At 33.2% G+C, this 18,272-nt stretch overlaps 1 protein-coding gene across 1 annotated transcript; it reads left to right on the plus strand.

Annotated features, from left to right (window-relative positions):
- Positions 1 to 78: 78 nt before the first annotated feature.
- Positions 79 to 597, plus strand: LOC140174354 (uncharacterized). Its single transcript, XM_072198799.1, has one exon. The coding sequence runs from the start codon at positions 79 to 81 to the stop codon at positions 595 to 597; it is 519 nt and encodes a 172-aa protein (XP_072054900.1).
- Positions 598 to 18,272: the final 17,675 nt, after the last annotated feature.

An 18,272-nucleotide genomic window follows, 5' to 3' on the forward strand; every position in this document is an offset into this window, starting at 1 on the left:
TAGTTAGCGCTAGAAGCCGTCTTCGAGTCTCTTCGGAAGCACAACATGAGACTTAATCCCCTCAAGTGTGCTTTTGCCATGGAAATCAGAAAGTTTCTTGGTTTTATGATAACACAAAGAGGGGTGGAGGCCAACCTGGACAAGTGCAAAGCTGTTTTGCGGATGACGAGCCCGGGTTTTGTCAAGAACGTGCAAAGGCTGGCCGGGAAACTCACGGCCATTTCTCGCTTTCTCGGGGCATCGGCAGCAAAGGCCCTCCCCTTCATCAATTTGATGAGAAAGGGAATACCTTCGAATGGACCCTGGCCTGCGAAGAGGCATTCAATCACTTCAAGAAGATACTCTCGGCACCCCTGTCCTCAGCAAACCAAAAGAAGGCGAGGTTTTATTTCTATATTTAGCGGTGACGGACCAAGCCATGGTGGCTGTCCTATTCTGCAGCTGATCTACTTCGTTAGCAAGGTCCTCCATGGAGCAGAGCTAAGATACACCAGGCTGGAAAAGTTGGCCTATGCCCTGCTAGTCTCATCTCAGAGGCTGAGGCAATACTTCCAGGGCCACTCGATCGTCGTGAGAACTGACCAAGCCATTCATTAGGTTTTACAAAAACCCAACCTAGTGATGATTAGATTTTTGATGGTTCAGAATTTCACAAATGAATTCTCGTTGCAAGTATAGTTCTTAAACCAAACAATAATCTTTTCATACAAAAAGTTGTTTGTCACTAAAACAAACCCCTAAATTTATAAACCGAAGTATTGAAACCTCGGGTCGTTCTCCCTAGGAATTACAATAGAGTGTCTTATTATTGGTTGTGAGTTTTGGGGTTTTGATATGAAGCATGAAAGATAAATGGCAAGAAAGTAAACTAAGGCCTAGAAAGGTCTTGGCGAGGGTTGGTGGTCAAGGCTCTCTATCCTAATCACTAACCACAATATGAGAATTGGCAAGGATTAATCTCATTAAATCATCCTCTAACTAGTAGTAAAGGAAAGTCAAATGAGCTATATCAATCCTAGTCCATAAGTCCTAACTCTCCACTAATTCAATTAGTGAGAACTAGAGTCAATGGATCCCAATCATCAATTACTTGGACATTAGTAATTCAAGAGTTCCTAAGTTACCTTTCCAAGCCAAGAGTATAAAATTCTACTCTAAAATCCAACCAAGCATTTCATCAAACACTTGGAAGGCATAAAAGGAAAGCATAGTAAAATTGCAAGAAAAGTAAATCTACACTACTCAATTGCAAGGAATTAAACAACAACAAATCAAATGAACACAATTATTATGAATTACCTCTAATTGAATTGAAAGAGAATAGGAGGAACAAAAGTAGATCTACAACAAAGTATAAGAACAATATAAAGGAAATTATAACAAAAGAATAGAGGAAGATGAATGTAACAACAAAGAATTGAGAAGATAGAAGTAGAAGAAAGCAAAGATTAAAACCTAGATCTAAGAACTAATCCTAATCCTAGAGAGAAGTGAGAGCTTCTCTCTCTAGAAACTACTTCTAGAACTAAACTATGACTAATGGTAACTAAATTTTTGTTTCCCTCTTCATTCTTTGGGTTAAATAGCATCAGAAATGAGTTGGATTAGGCCCACAAGGCTTTAGAATTCGCTGGCCACATTTTGCTTTAAGTGAACCAGGTGGCAGCAACGGCGCGTGCGCGTACTATGCGCGTTCGCGCTACCATACGTGTAGCAACTATGGCAAATCCTATATCGTTTTGAAGCCCCGGATGTTAGCTTTCTAACCCAACTAGAACCGCATCATTTGGACCTCTATAGCTCAAGTTATGGTTGTTTAAGTGCGAAGAGGTCGGCTTGACAGCTTTCCAGTTCTTCCATTTCTTCATGAGTTCTCCAACTTTTCATGCTTCTTTCTTCATTCCCTTGATCCAATCTTTGCCTCCTAAATCTTAAATCACTTAACAAACATATCATGGCATCTAATGGAATCAAGGTGAATTAAATTTAGCTATTTTAAGGCCTAAAAAGCATGCTTTCACTCTTAAGCACAATTAAAGGAGAATATACAAAACCATGCTATTTCATTGCATAAGTATGGATAAAAGGTGATAAAATCCCTAAATCAAGCACAAGATAAACCCTACAAATTGGGTTTATCACCTAGCAGGCCACATGATGGTGTAGGCAATTGAGCTGTCTCAATACGACTTGCAATACGAACTCAGGCACGCGATCAAGGCCTAAGCTATGGTAGATTTCCTGGTGGAGGTTTCTGGTGAGTCACCCGGGGACCCAATCATACGGTGGAAGCTCCATATTAATGGAGCCTCCAACCAAGCATTTGGAGGGGCTGGAATAATCCTTGAAAGCTCGTCGGGGATGAATTATGAGAAGTCGATCAAGTTTGACTTCCCGGTCTCCAACAATCAGGCGGAGTATGAAGCCTTGATAGCGGGCCTGCTTTTAGCCAAAAAAGTCGGGGGCTCGTGAATCGAAGTTAACGATGATTCTCAAATCGTAACTTCTCTGGTCAACGACACTTACTTGGCAAGGGATTCCCTGATCCAGAAGTACCTGAAAAGGGTGAAAAAGTTGTGCGAAGATTTTGAAGAGGTCACAGTTCAGCACTTGCCCAGGGAGAGGAATGCCCGAGCCAACCTCTTGTCAAAATTGGCAAGCATGAAGCCAAGCATAAGGAACCGATCTTTGATACAGGAACTAGTAAAGGAACCGTCGATAACCCTGTACATGACGCAAGCAACAAATTCCCCCTCATGGATAGACCCGATTCTCCATTTCTTGGAAAGCGGCCAACTCCACAGGGACGAGAAGGAAGCAAAGATGATAACAAGAGAGGCAGCCAAGTACATAGTACTATAGGGACAATTGTACAAACGAGGATTCAACCAGCCTTTGCTGAAGTGCCTGCCCCCCGACCAAACGAGCTATGTCTTGAGCGAAGTTCATGAAGGGTGCTGCGGCCACCATATCGGGGGAAAGGCACTGGCCATGAAGCTCGTCAGAGCTGGGTATCATTGGCCCTCAATGATGTCGGATGCACTAGAGTTCATAAAAAATGCAGAAAATGGCAGGAGAACACCAACTTCCACAAATCCCCAGCAGTGGAGCTAGGATCAATGCTAGCCTCCCGACCTTTTGCTTAATGGGGGGTCGACCTCTTAGGCCCGTTCCCAGTAGGTTCCAGGCAAGTTAAATACTTGATTGTAGCTATTGATTACTACACCAAGTAGGTTGAAGCGGAGCCATTGGCCAGTATATCGTCGGCAAACTCCCGAAAGTTCTTGTGGAGGCAAGTGGTCTCGGACAACAGAATGCAGTTCGTGGACAAGAAGTTTAGTGAGTTCCTTTCAAGGTTAGGAATCAAACAAAGGTTCTCCTCAGTTGAGCACCCGTAGAGCAACGATCAGGTAGAAGTCGCGAATAAAATCATCCTCAAAGGCTTGAGAAAGCGACTAGATCAGAAGAAGGGTTTCTGGGCAGACGAGGTGGCCTCGATCTTGTGGTCCTACAAGACGACATCGCAATCCTCTACAGGGAAAATGCCTTTCTGGCTCACCTACGGAGTTGATTCGGTAATCCTATGGAGATCGGAGAGCCTAGTCCGAGATTACTCCTCGGTGGTGTTGAGGAAGCAGTAGAGAAAGACCTGATTGATGAAATAAGGGAGGAATCCCACTTGTCAAAAGTCGCTTTAAAGCAAAGAGTAGCCCTGGGGTACAATGGCAGGGTGCAAAACAGAAGCTTTGAATAAGGTGACTTGGTGCTGTGGCGCAACGACATCGGGGTACCGACACCCGGGGAAGGCAAACTGGTTTCAAATTGGGAAGGCCCGTACAGGGTAAGAAATGCCCTCGGTAAGGGAGCTTATAAGCTAGAGCGACTCAACGTGAGTGAGATACTGAGAACCTGGAATGTGGCAAACATGAGAAGACTCTACTCATAGGAAGCGACGCCACAGCTTGTTGGGTTTTTCCTTTTCCCTAATCACTTTTATTTTATGTTTATTATTTTTTTAGACATTATGTTCTCATGAATCCCATGAATGTTTATATGCCTTTACACCGCTCCACAATTGTCTTAAACATGTTCTAAAGGTTGATGACTTATGTTTTACTTTGTTTAACAAGTATTTCGAGTTGTTTCGTATGTGTTCTTCACCTTGGCGGTTTCTTGGGATTGATCACCCCGGGAACTAGACTAAATCAAATTAATGGACACCAAACAATCCGCGGTTTATGGCCTGCCGGCCGAACAACCAAGAAATATATCTATAAAGGCACCACGACGGCCCATCAAGTATTCAATTACGACAAAAAGAAAGTTTAAAATACTAAAAACTACAAGTAGCTTACAAAAGATGGCGCCCCGATAGCCCAATAAACAAAAAGTACAAAGTAATTACACGTCACTTCCTCAAAATGTCGACTATCTTACCATCTTGGATAGTCTTGAAAGCACCAATTGTGGAGGTATCGAAGTGGGAGACAGCAACTTGACCTGCGTCTTGATTGCCTCCTCGGTACCTCCAATCACTTCGCAAGTGTTCTTAACAGTTTCCTTGTTTTTCTTCTTTTAACCGGCGACCTCTCCCTTCAGACTTGCGACCTCAAATTTAGTAGCTTCAGCCGACGCAACAGCTTCGGCCAACTTTTCTCCAGGTATGCAACCTTAGCTTCATCCATGGTCGCCCGAGCCAAGGCAGCACCGAGCTGGCTCTCCAGAGTCAACTTACGGTCAGAAAGGCAAGACACCGTACCGTCAAAGACTTTTAACTTTTCTTCTGTGTCTGCCAGCTTGATCTTGACGGTCTCCACCTCTGCCTTCAAACTGCCGACCTCCCACAGAGATGAACGGTATTTACTGTCTAACACCCCAGCCTGGGCCAGAACAGGTTCCGCTTCCCTCGCGATGGTTGCATCATAGAGCATGCAGCGGTAAAGCCATCTACCCTGAGAGGCCAAGTCCCCACCATGGAAGTAGTCGTCGGTGCCTGGCATAAGCTGGGAGTCAATAAATCTCCCAGAATCAAAGTTCTTCTCCATTACAATAAGCGCTCCCTCTGGACTAGGCGTCGTCTTCCTTTTTCTAGGGTTCTTGACAATAGCTAGGTCAGGACCTGTTTCATCCTCAAGTACTTCCTCATGAGGGGGGTCACACTGGTGATGGAAATCACACCGGTGCTGGTCCCGACGGTTTTCTGAGGAGGAGGCCCTGATTGTGGAACCCTTGATTGAACTTCGGGAGCGGGGGAAGGTGGAGCACTAGCCGAATGGGTCTCGGAGCTGTCGTCACTATTGTCCAGAAGGAACTGGGCCATCAAGTTGGTAAGGCCCGTCTTCTCGACAGCCATGGACACTGAAATAAGAAGGCAAACACCATGTCAGACCAAGCTAAGTAAATGCACAAGTCTAAACAGATTAAAAGCATATTTGGGCAACCCGATCACTCACCAACATAGCTTTTACCCATCTTACGATCACCCATCAACAAATGTGGGTTAAGGTTATTTTTGCTAAAAATGGCCAATAACACATCAGCGATGTTCCAGTTTTGCTAGTTTAGGCCCTTATAAGTATGGTTTGGAGTCCTTGCAGGTGGACCCACCACTTCCTCAACTCGGCGACTCGGAGGAGCCTCCATACCAGAATCCATCCAGGACTAGTCTCCCGCAACATCTTTACTCTGGTGAACTCCGTACCTGACCCGTTTGGTCCAAGTGCAACCGAACGGATATTTTAGTTTAAATGATTTGGTTTAAATGAAAAATTAGTTATGTGATTTTGCTAATTCGTGAAATTAGTTTATAATTTAACTCATTTAATTTTGAGATGACGGTTGGAGACCGTGAGGATACTTTAAACTGGGATTTTGATTTTTGGAAAAATTTTGTAAGTTTGTTTAAAAAGATAAGATTGGTTGTCGCCCCCTAAAGTTTAAAGACTTTGCCATGGAATTTAATTTAATCTTATTTAATAACTTATTTTTTCTTGGATTGATTTAAGAAAAGAATTATGTTTTGGGTCTTTGGGAAAAAGTTTTGAAAGTTTTTTTGTGGTTTTCAAAAGCAATTGAATTTGAATGGTGGAACTTGACATGGTTTTGAAGTTAATTTGAGACTTTTGATTTGGTGAAAATAAGTTTTATAAGAGAGATTCGATATTCGAATCACCTGGATAAGATGCAAGGGTTGTGACTTAGTCTTACTTGCTCCAGGTTAAGATTTTAAAGGATTGTGGTTCTAACTATGATTGAAAATATTATTGAAATTTGATTATTGATTGGCAAGGATGGTGCTTAATCCCGCTAGCACATTAACTGATATTTGTTCTGGATAAGGATGGTTAGTTAATCTGCTTGTTCGAGGTATGTACCCGGTAAGGACGGTGTGAATTCCGCTTACTCATGGACTAATGTAATAGGCAAGGATAGTGGTTAATCCTGGTTGCGTATTCTGGACAAGGATGGTCGGTTAATCCTACTTGCTTGTAGAACCTACGAGTAAGGACGATTGGTTAATCCCCCTTATTCGTGTTGGGTTTTTGCAATGAAACCGACGCGTGAGCTCACAACTAGTAGGACATGCATGCATCATATTCATCTATATGATATTGTTTGGGTGTGCATATTGTACTTGGTTCACCTATCTGATGAATTCTGTCTAACTGTTAATTATGGTACTTGTTGTAACTATTTTCTAATTGTGTTTGTCTTGTATTGTATTGTTTGTGCCTGTGATTGATTCTGTTTTGAGACCGAGTAGAGATTTGTTTATATATTGGGCCGGAGGCTGAGATTCATTTATATGTTAGACTGGAGGTCGTACTTGATTATGTTATGGGATATTATTTGTGTTTTGAGATTCTTATAATTAAAGAAGAGAACTTTGAATCTTGGATAAGTAAAAGTCGTGTTTTTAAAAAGATTCATAAGATAAATGGAGATCACTATTTTTGAAACTCATTCTTTTTTTTACGTATCCTCTTTGACAATTTTTAAACCCTCTACTGAGAACCTGAGAGGACGATGTTCTCACGCTCCTATAGACTTCTCTTTTTAGGACGGACGAGGTAGCTTACAGAGTTTTGCTAAGTTCTTAGTTATGCTATTTCTGTTTGTATACATATGTTATAGATTTTTTCTCGCCTTCTTGTAAGAGGGATAGGAGTCATGATTGAAATGATATGTATGTATATAATATTTGTAAGTTACTTGTGTAAGAAGCGTTTGTATATCTGTATATGCATGTTTGTTTTCAAGAAATAGAACTTTCAGTTTTTCAAAGAAAACAACGATCCAGTATTCAAGTTAAAGACTCCTATTTTATTAATAAGTATATTTAAAGTCATTGTAATACCCCTCGCAATCAAAGTGGCGCAGCCGAAAGCATGACATTCTGGTAGTAAGGGTGTTACATTTCTCTTGGGTGTTCTCTTTGTTTCTATCGCATCACATTCTCTAAGGTTGGAATCTGGTATTTGTGTTTTTCTTTTTCTCATCTTCGTTGTGGTGGTAGTGTTCTTCAAGGTGGAGGTTTTCTTTGTTAATGGAGGAGATACTCTCATATAGTTCGAGTGAGTTTTGCCAAGCTCTAAATGCAGCGCTATTTTCATTTTTCTTTTTCTTGGTGATTGTTGCTTTAATAATGTGTTTTGTTTTCATTATATTCGATTGTTGTTTCTATTTTTCTTTTTAGTTACGTCATTATTATTTCCATTTTTCTTCTTCCTCATCTCTCCGTTCTTGGGTTTTTTGTGAGTGATTATGCATAAAAAATTGGTTAATTCATAAATTTTGATTATCATTTAATTGCACGGCAAGAAAATATAATATTTGTAACAAAAATTTTATAATAAAATTTGAATTGTTACAAATTATAATAGTTTTATAAGAAAAATTAGTTATTGTTACATAATAAGTATATTTTTGAACAAAAAGACAATTTATTACAAAATGCTCTAATATTTTGTAATAATATGATTTTATAACGAATAGGTGCTTTGTTGCAAATTTTATAATGTTTTATAACAAAAGATTAAGTTATTGCAAAAATTCAACATATTTATAACAAAATATCTATTTGTTTCAAAAACTTCAATTGTTTTGTAATAAAAAATTATTTTATCGCAAAATTCAATATTATTTGCAACAAGTTATTTGTTTGTTAGTTGTTACAAAATTTAACAAATTTTTGTAACTAATTTTTTTTTTCAAAATGTTAAAACATTTAGTGATAAAAAAATTGTTTATATATTTTTTTCAGGATAATTTTACTTTGTTTTAAAATTTAATTTTTTAAATATTTTTTTGTATTAGTTAAGTATCTTTTATAAAAAAATTAAAGATTAAATTATTAATTTTTAAAAATTATAGAAACTATTTTTTTAATTTTTAAAAAAGTTAATATATCTAATTCTTACAAATAGTTAATTTTTAAATTTTAGCTGAAAGTAAATTTCTCAAATTTAAATAGTTAAAAATAATTAAAAATGGTTAAAAAATTTAAGTAAAAATATTAATTTTTAACTCTCAACTCTTAGTCTTCAACTCTTCTTCCTAACTTTAATCTAACTCTTATATATATAGTTAGTTACTCATTCCTTCCCTCTTTCTCATTCATTCATGTTGTAGCTTTAACTGACATGCACTCTCTTTTCTTTTTCACAGAATCACCACCTTTATTCTTCTTTGGTTTTTGTCGTCGCTGTCCAGTCCAATAGTCGCCGTCGTTCTCACTCTTTGTAAAATTTCGAACATTTAAAAATTTTATTATGAACCAATTTCGACTTATTTTAATTGTCCAAGATCTTATTTTTAATTTTTTTATTAACTATAACTAAATCAGGTTTTGATAATTAGAATTTAAATTAATTAAGATTCTTATATAATTTTTATGATTTTGAGTATTTTATATATTCAAAATTTAAAAATTTTAGTAATTAAAAACTAATAAAAATTTTATATAATTTAATTTGAATATTAAGATTTTGAATCTAATTTTATGAACAAAAGAAAATTAAATAGAATATTATTAATTTTAAATTAAAATAGTTATTTAAAAATTAAAATTAATTAATAAATTGATAAAAAATATTATATTTTTAAATTAATTTAAATGAATTATATTTAATTTTCAATTATTACTCTACCTTAATATCTTCTAATTTTATCAAATTTTTTGCACTATTTTTATTCTTTTTTTTTTTCCAAAACTAAAGTTTTAATCTTTAATATTATATTGCTAAAATTTTAATCCTTTTTCCAAAAAATATATGAGTTTGGCCTGTTGATAATGATATTGCGGGGTTAATGATGATGATCCTCCATTTTCATTTGTGAAGAAGAGCTTTTTAAAGAGAGAGAGACGATACACCCTAGGATAGATTAGAAATTTTATTAAATTTTTTTGTCAACTCAACATTTTTTGTCAATAAAAATAAATCAAATGACGGACGATCACTTTATTTTAAAGTCATTTAAAAACTATTTTATCGATAATATTCTTTAGATACTATTTTACCAATGCCTAAATTTGTCAGACAGCAAATTGATATTTTAAAAAAAGAAAACCATTCAACCAATTTTATTTTCCTTTTTATTCTCTCTTTTTAGCTAAAAAACACGTATTTGAACTTCTTTATGGATTAGTGTTGATCGAAAAAAAATAATTTTTAATTAGATTTAGTGTTTGTTTGGGTACCATTAAGTTGATAAAAAAATTTTAATAAAAAAATATGTTTTTAGCGTGTTTGACAAATTTTTAGTACTAAAAATAAAAATACTAAAAAAATAAAAAATATCTTTTGTAAAAAGTTACATTTTACATCTTTTTTTAAAATATTTTTTTCTTAAAAAATATTTTTATATAATAAATAAACAAAAAGTACTTTTATATTGTTGTTACCCAAATGTAATTGATAAATAAAAAGATATTTTTATATTAAATATCCAAAAAATAAAATTACTTTTACTTTTCTAAAAATTATTTTAAAAAAATAACTAAAAAAATATTTTTTAAAAGCTCATCCAAACAAACCTTATAATGATTGATCATTCATAAAAATGTGATCACCAAATGTTTTGATCAATATATATAAATTAAAATTCAAATTGTCCGGCTACGCATACAAATCTTTTTAGCAAATAAGTCCAAACAAATTAACTCTAACCCAACAAAATCTACTTACATAATGCGCGTGTGAAATCACACCGTTCTTCTTCGTATTTCTTCTTCTTTTTTTTTTTTGCGTTCTTTCTCCAACGTTTGTATCCCATGCTCCTTCTCCTCCTCCTCCTCCTCCTCCTTCTCCTACTCATTTTTTTCTTCTTCTTCTTTGTGTTCCTCTTTCTTTTTTTTCGTGTTCCTTCTTCTTCTTCTTCACGTGTTTCATCCTCTTTGATGTTCTTTTTATTACTGTTGTTGTTGCTGCATTTTTTTTCTTTCTCTTTCTATTTATTTTGCAATATTGTGTATATTTTTTTTTCTTTGTTTGATTTTTTTCTTCAAAGAAGAGAAAATGAAATAAGAAGATGAAGAAGAAGAAGCAGCAGAAGATGAAGAATAGGAAGATGAAAAGTTTTGAATTATGCAGAACTTATCAGAATAAAAATGCATCGAAATTTCTTAACAATAACTCATAAATTTCATAGTTTAATTTTTACACCGAAATTTTGCGATAAATGCACAAAAATATTTTCTTTAATGCATTTTCTTCTTCTTCTTTTTTTCTTATTTCTTTCTTTCTTTTAGTTGAATGAATATAGGTTCATCCTCTTTCAAATAATTTTACAGCATTATGTAGTTTTTTCTTCTTTTTTATTTGATTTTTTTGTTTTTATTCTTGTTAAGAGAGTAAAATAAGAAAAAACTTGAAAGGGTAAAACAAGAAGAAAAAAATGAATAAAAAAAAGAGACGATGATGATGAAAAAGAAGAAAAAAAAGCATCAAAAGATGAGGAAGAGGAAGAAGAAGAGTTTTGAATGATGCAGAACTTGTCAGAATTCAAATACATCGCAATTTCTTAACAATAACACATAAATGTATTAGTTTTTACACCAAAGTTTTGTTACAAATACACAAAAATATATTTTTTAATGCTGTATTTTTTCTTTTTTATTTCTTTTTTTTTAGTTGAATGAATGTAAGTTCATTCTCTTCTAAGTAATTTTGCAGTATTATGTGTTTTTTTTCTTCTTTTCTTTGATTTTTTTTATTTTTATTATTGTTAAGAGAGTAAAATAAGAAGAAACTTGAGAAGGTAAAGCAAGAAGAAAATGATGAATAAGAAAAAGAAAAGAAGATAATGATGATCATGAAAAAGAAGAGAAAAAGCACAAAAGATGAAAAGGAAGATGAAGAGTTTTGAATTATACAAAACTTATTAGAATACAAATACACCGAAATTTTTTAATAATAACATATAAATGTCTTAGTTTTAACACCAAAATTTTGTTACAAATACACAAAAATATATTTTTTAATGCTATATTTTTTCTTTTTTTTTTCTTATTTCTTTCTTTCTTTTAGTTGAGTGAATATAGATTTATCATCTTCTAAGTAATTTTGCAATACTATGTATTTCTTTTTCTTCTTTATTTGATTTTTTTGTTTTTATTCTTGTTAAGAGAATAAAACAAGAAGAAACTTGAGAAGGTAAAACAAAAAAGAAAATATGAATAAGAAAAAAAGATGATGGTGATGAAAAAGAAGAAGAAGAAGCAGCGAAAGATGAGGAGGAGGAAGATGAAGAGTTTTGAATTATGTAGAACTTGTCAGAATAAAAATATACCAAAATTTCTTAACAATAACACATAAATATCTTAGTTTTTACACCGAAATTTTGTTATAAATACACAAAAATATTTTCTTTAATACTGCATTTTTTTCTTTTTTTTCTTATTTCTTTCTTTCTTTTAGTTGAATGAATGTAGGTTCATCTTTTTCTAAGTAATTTTGCAGCATTATGTGTTTCTTCTTCTTCTTTATTTGATTTTTTTTTATTCTTGTTAAAAGATCACAGAGTAAAACAAGAAAAAACTTGAGAAGGTAAAACAAGAAGGAAAATATGAATAAAAAAAAGATGACGATGATGAAAAAGAAGAAGAAGTAGCAAAAAATAAGGAGAAGGAAGATGAAGAGTTTTGAATCATGCAAAACTTATCATAATACAAATACACCAAAACTTTTTAACAATAACACATAAATGTCTTAATTTTACACCGAAATTCTGGTACAAACCTCAATTAACTCAGAAATGCAAAATTACTTAATGATTGCAACACGCAAACTCAATTTAAAAACAACACACAAAAATGACTACATTATTAACAAAAACACATCCAAATCAATTTTGGATCAGGCAACAAACGTATCAATATGGCGAAAATTCAACGATAACTATAACAATAACAATGAGAACGATAACGACGATACGTATAAGAAGATGATTTTTTTCAGAAATAAAATAAAAAAATCCATATTTCCCCAAACACCATTTTTGAACTTTAATTCCCCAAATGCGATTTTTTTTTGTTTAGAGCAAGTTCGCCACATTCCCGGTGAACTCTATAAAAACGTGGGGTTTAAAATATTTGAAAGGAGTTCACCGGAGTAAAGCGAACTCTATAATTTTCATAGAGTTTGTCGGGGTGCGGCAAATTTGCTCTAAACAAAAAAAAATTGTGTTCGGGAAATATAGATTTTTTTGAAGAAGACGATGATGATTATAATAATGATGATCATTATAATGAAGATGGTGAAGGAGAAGGAGGAAAAGGAAAGAGGAAAAGAAATTCCAATGAAAAAAAAAAGGAGAAAGATATAGTAGTGTTGATGACGACGATAACGAAAGAAAAAAATAACGAAAAAAAACATGCAGCAGAAGTGTAAAAAGAAATGTATACACTTGAGTGTAAATAATTTGATTAAACTTATTTGGTTAAATGGCTTGTAGGCATAGATTAATTAAAATTCAAAATATAAGAAAATTGATTCTTTTGATTGTCCGCCAATCACTACTTTAGCTGTTTAAATGGACTGAATATTTTATTGGTCGATAAGATTCAAAGTTTCAAACTAATTATATTGTAACTTTTCAAACAAGATATTATTTGGTATAAAAACTTATATTAGTTATCAAAACCTAATACAACCGTCTTCTTTTATCCGAAACTGAAGCTAAATATTTACAATATGTACAATAAAAGTATTTCAGAGTTTGAGATCCCATATCTTCAGCTTCAAGGATTTTCTTCACAGCATAGCACACAAACTGGTGCATATTTTGTGATGTCACAATTACAACACGCAGTGTCGCAGTCATTGTTGCATCCTGTGACATAATTACATTTTATAAGGATTAAAATAAAAATTTTAATTTTGATATATTGTGTAAAATTGTACATAATATTCGATTGTATTTATTCTTTTGGATAATTATTTACAACTGATATAATATTATATAATTATTGTCAGTATAAAACGATTTTATATTAACAGTATATCAAAATTAACTTTTAAAATAAATATGTGATATTCTCACATATAACACAAAATTTTGATATCAATAACAAGCCAAAGTATTATTGGGATCGTTGCCAACAAGAGGTCAAGAGGAGCATGAAAAATGTGGATTATTATTAGTTCAATTTAATGGAGAAGTTAGTGTTGTTTTAATTTCATTACCTGTTACAGTTACATAACCAATGGATTGGCCCTGAGAAACATTAATAATTGATAGTTGTGTTCTTCCTCCTTGGACATTAATCTCGTGCTCAAAAGAAATTATGAGAACTATAAACCAAGCTACTATCATCAATCTCATGATCGTGGTGATGATATCATGTTTGGGAAAATGTTAGTTCAATGGTATGTAAAATTTCACAATGCGGTGATATATAAGGTTTATTTCAACTCTGTAAGAACTTCAATAATATGAGAGTACGTGTAACATATTAATACATGTCTTTTTCATGTTCATAGTTTTATGTATCTTATGATTTGATGAAATAAGCATTCTATAGTGACGTATATTGTGAATAAACATCTTTAATATCTAATTTCAATTCAAAATCCCTCATCACATTTACGTGAGGCATGCATTTAACATGAAACATTTTTATTTTCATAAAATTGTTTTTTTCTGCCTGATTTAATTTGGATTTGAATCGTGTAGTTGTATGACACCTCAACTGCCATACTCCTAACGTAATATTATATATATAAAAAAAGATAAAATAGATAGGTCAAAGTTAAAACTAGAATCAACTAGAAAAATTCGACGGGTAAATATATATACCGGTGAAAAGAATGGGTTGTAACTTCAAACTTGTAATGGAAAGTCCTTCCAGTATTTTTGGTTATATATCTTCGATTCTTCTTTTTTTTTTTTTTTAAATAGTTGATGTCTCACAATTCAGTAAGCAAAGGGAGAGCTTTTCTTAGATAATAGAGGCATGGCCTTCCAAATATTTTATAGCAGCATTAATAGAATGTAGACAAAAAATAAATTAAAATTTATTCAATTGATTAGCATTATATTTTTCTTGCTACAATATTAATTATGCATATTCGATTCTTATGTTTTACCATTTATTCAACATATTTTTATTTCAAATATATGTTTGTACTATATATTCTAGACATTATTGATTTTTCAAATTTATTATTTTCACGTTAGACAAAATATAAAAATAAATTAATAAGTATTAGTTTAATTATATTTGTATAAACTAATAGAAAATTTACATGTCTTTAATAAATTGGATAACTTTTTACCTATTGAACTTAGTATTATTTTATGCCCTTGTGTTATAACTCAAATTACATAGTTTTTCTATACTTATTTAGATCGAGGTTATGAGTTCGAGTCTCTCTAACTTTGGTAAAATAAAAAAATTAATATTAATTATTTTATATTTTATTTAGATTTTTAATTGAATTTTCTCTAAAAAAATATATTCAAATATTTAATACATATTGTAATTTATAATATTTATTCTTCTAACTATAATTTTTTTTACATATTTTACCGTTTATAATATTTTAATTTATTTTACAATTATAACTTTTTTATCTATTTTTTGTCATTCTAGTAATAAACTTAAAAATAATTAATATAAATAACATTGTATGATTTTATGTTAAAATTTTTTCTTGCAACAATTTTGTTCAAGCTCCGCCACTGGCAGTAAGAGTGGAGAAATTATTGCTTTATTTGACTCGACGATAGATGAAGGAAAGGCACACTCAAACGTACGTCACTAATAACAGCCTCATTAACAAGAAAACTACCTAGTATTTAACTCAAAGATACACTTAACAATTTTCTAGTCTTCTTTGGACTGCTTTTGATTTATCTTGTTTGATTTTATTTATAGATATATAATTGATATAAACACTTTTTTTAAAGAAAAATAACACAATAAAATGGTGTATAATACAATATAAAAAAAGACAAAGTATTCAAACTAATCGTACTTAAATTATTAATAAATTGGTTTGGTTTAAATTATTAATAGACTAGAACGGTTTGATCGTTTGAAATTTTTAATATATTATACATAAAAAATATTATTCACACACTAATATGTTGGAAAACGCTGGGGACAATTTCTGGGCTGGTTTTGGCCCAGTTCCAAGCCCGAAAACATAGATTAGAGGCTGCAGAGTGGGGGAACCATAGAGACACTTCTCATTCACGTAATTTTAAGTTTAGATATAGTTTTCTAGAGAGAGAAGCTCTCTACTGTCTCTAAGTTTTACGGTTTCTCTTTTCAATTTCTCCTTAAGTTTAGGTTTAATCTTCCTTTAATTTAGTTTTCTTTTACTTTTATTTGTTCTAACACTTTAGTTATCTACTTCTATCATTGATTCCTTTATGTTGCCAATTTAATTTATGAATTCTTCTTATTTTCTTTAATCCATATTAATGCAAGTTATGTTTTCATGTTTATGATTGCTTCTTTCTTCATTTTTTATTATTGATTCCTTGCAATTGTTGATTTTAGATTTTATTATCTCTTATTAATTCTCTATACTTTTATTTTGTGCCTTCCAAGTGTTTGATAAAATGCTTGGATGGATTTTAAATTAGATTTTTATGTTCTTAACTTGGATTGAGTAATTTGGAGACCCTTGAATTGTCAAAGTCTCTTGTTGGTTGGTGATTGAAAGTTGCTAGTTGGCTTGAACTTCACTAACTCTAGTCTTTGATTAGGACTTGTGAACTCAAGTTGATTTGCTCATTTGACTTACCTTAAATTGTTAAAGGTTAACTAAGTGAGAGTAATTTGCAACTACCATCACAATTGACAATGATAATGAGGATAGAAATTTGATTCTCAATCCTTGTTAGGACTTTTCTTAATTATTAATTTATTTTCTCGCCATTTTACTTACTCGTTCCCTATTTCAAAACCCAAAAATATAATTTCTCATAACCAATAATAACTATACTTTCCTGCAATTTTTTGAGAGATGACCCGAGATTTAAATACTTCGATTAATTTTATTGGGTTTGCTTAAGTGACAAACAATTTAAATTTGATTGAGGTTTAATTGTCGGTTTAGAACTATACTTTCAACGCACTTATTTTTGTGAAATTCTTTACCGACGATTTTTTCCCATCAATTTTTGGCGCCGTTGTCGGAAAATTACAAATGTGTGCTTTATTATTGGTTATTGTGAATATTGTGAATATTTTTTCCTTTTATTTCTTTGTTAGTTATTTCTAGTTTTAGGAGTTTATTTTCATTATTTCTCATTAGTTTGTTTTTATTTTCTCTTATTACTATGAATTCTCACCCCATTGGTTATGAGTTTGGTTCAAATTATGTTATAGGGAATGGAAGCTACAATGAGAATATGCATCAAGGATGGGACAATCAAAGATAGGAGGAGCCACAAGGATTTGATCAACCCTCTTGGCAACAGCCTCCACCAACATACTATGAGCAAGAGTCATTCCATGATGCATACGAAGACAATGGATGTGGTGGACCTCCTTGTAGTTACCAACAAGTCTCACCATATGCCTATGAACTCCCTGCTCAACATAGTTTTGGACCACCGTACTCACAAGCCCAATGTTACCAAACACCTCTATATGATCCTAACCCATATCCCCTGTATCAAGAGCCTTATGAGCCTTACGAGCCATACTTAGAACCACCCCAATTCCAACCCAATTACTTTCAATTCCAACCCAATTACTTCCAAGAACCACCACTTCTATATACACCATGTCTATATCCATCATTCCAAGAACACTATGATCCTACTTATGATAGCCAAGCAGAACAAGAGCCACGAGATCATTTTAAGAAAGTAATGGATCGACTTCAAGCAACCATCCATCAAATGGAGTGAGAGGAAAGCCGAAAAGCACACGAAGCTCTCATGGCTAACGAATCTTAACTTGAGAATAAGGAACTAAAGTGTGTTGTGCAACAAGTGAAAAAGATGGAGAGTGTGGAACCGCCACATCCCTATTATGATTAACCACCCTCCTATCATGAACCTTTCCTCCCAAGCAATGAACCCTCAGATCCACTCTAATCTCCAATGGATGACACTCTTGGTATTCTTCTTTAAGAGCAAAGTGAGATGCAAAGGACGACACTAGAGTTCATAGCTACCTTGACTGAGGTAGTCGATAATTTAGCTTCACTGCATTTCAGCACTCAAGAAACTCCCATAGCTACATGTGGAGAGTTTAATGAAGAACGTAGCATGAAGGAGAAGTTAGAAACTCCGGTGAAAAATGAAAAATGTGATTATATATTAGAACACTTGGAGGAAGCTGTACTTATTGAAGAGTAAGAAGTGGTTGAAGACTTAGGAGATACTGAACCTTGCGTTATTTAAAGAACGAGGGTCAGCACAACGTAAAAAAAATGAAAAAAAACCGGAAGAGCCTGCCGAAGATGAGGCCATTACGGCTTGCCTTTAGGTGTCCTCCTCGGGATAGCGTCATTTAAAGAACGAGGGTCAACACGACGTAAATAAAAAAAAACCCAGAGGAGCCTGCCGAAGATGAGTCCATTATGGCTCGTCTTTAGGTGTCCTGTTCGGGATAACGTCATTTAAAGAACGAGGGTCAGCACGACGTAAAAAAAAAAAAACTGGAGAAGCCTGCTGAAGATGAGGCCATTACGGCTTGCTTTTAGGTGTTCTCCTTGGGATAGCGTCATTTAAAAAACGAGGGTCAGCTCGACATAAAAAAAAATCGAAAAAAAACCGGAGGAGCCTGCCGAAGATGAGACCATTAT

Source organism: Arachis hypogaea, chromosome 7 (genome assembly GCF_003086295.3).
Source record: "Arachis hypogaea cultivar Tifrunner chromosome 7, arahy.Tifrunner.gnm2.J5K5, whole genome shotgun sequence".
Taxonomy (NCBI): domain Eukaryota; kingdom Viridiplantae; phylum Streptophyta; class Magnoliopsida; order Fabales; family Fabaceae; genus Arachis; species Arachis hypogaea.

Bases quoted from the DNA above. Each gene is read 5' to 3' on its own strand.
- LOC140174354 (XM_072198799.1), top strand. From the start codon at position 79: ATGGAAATCAGAAAGTTTCTTGGTTTTATGATAACACAAAGAGGGGTG.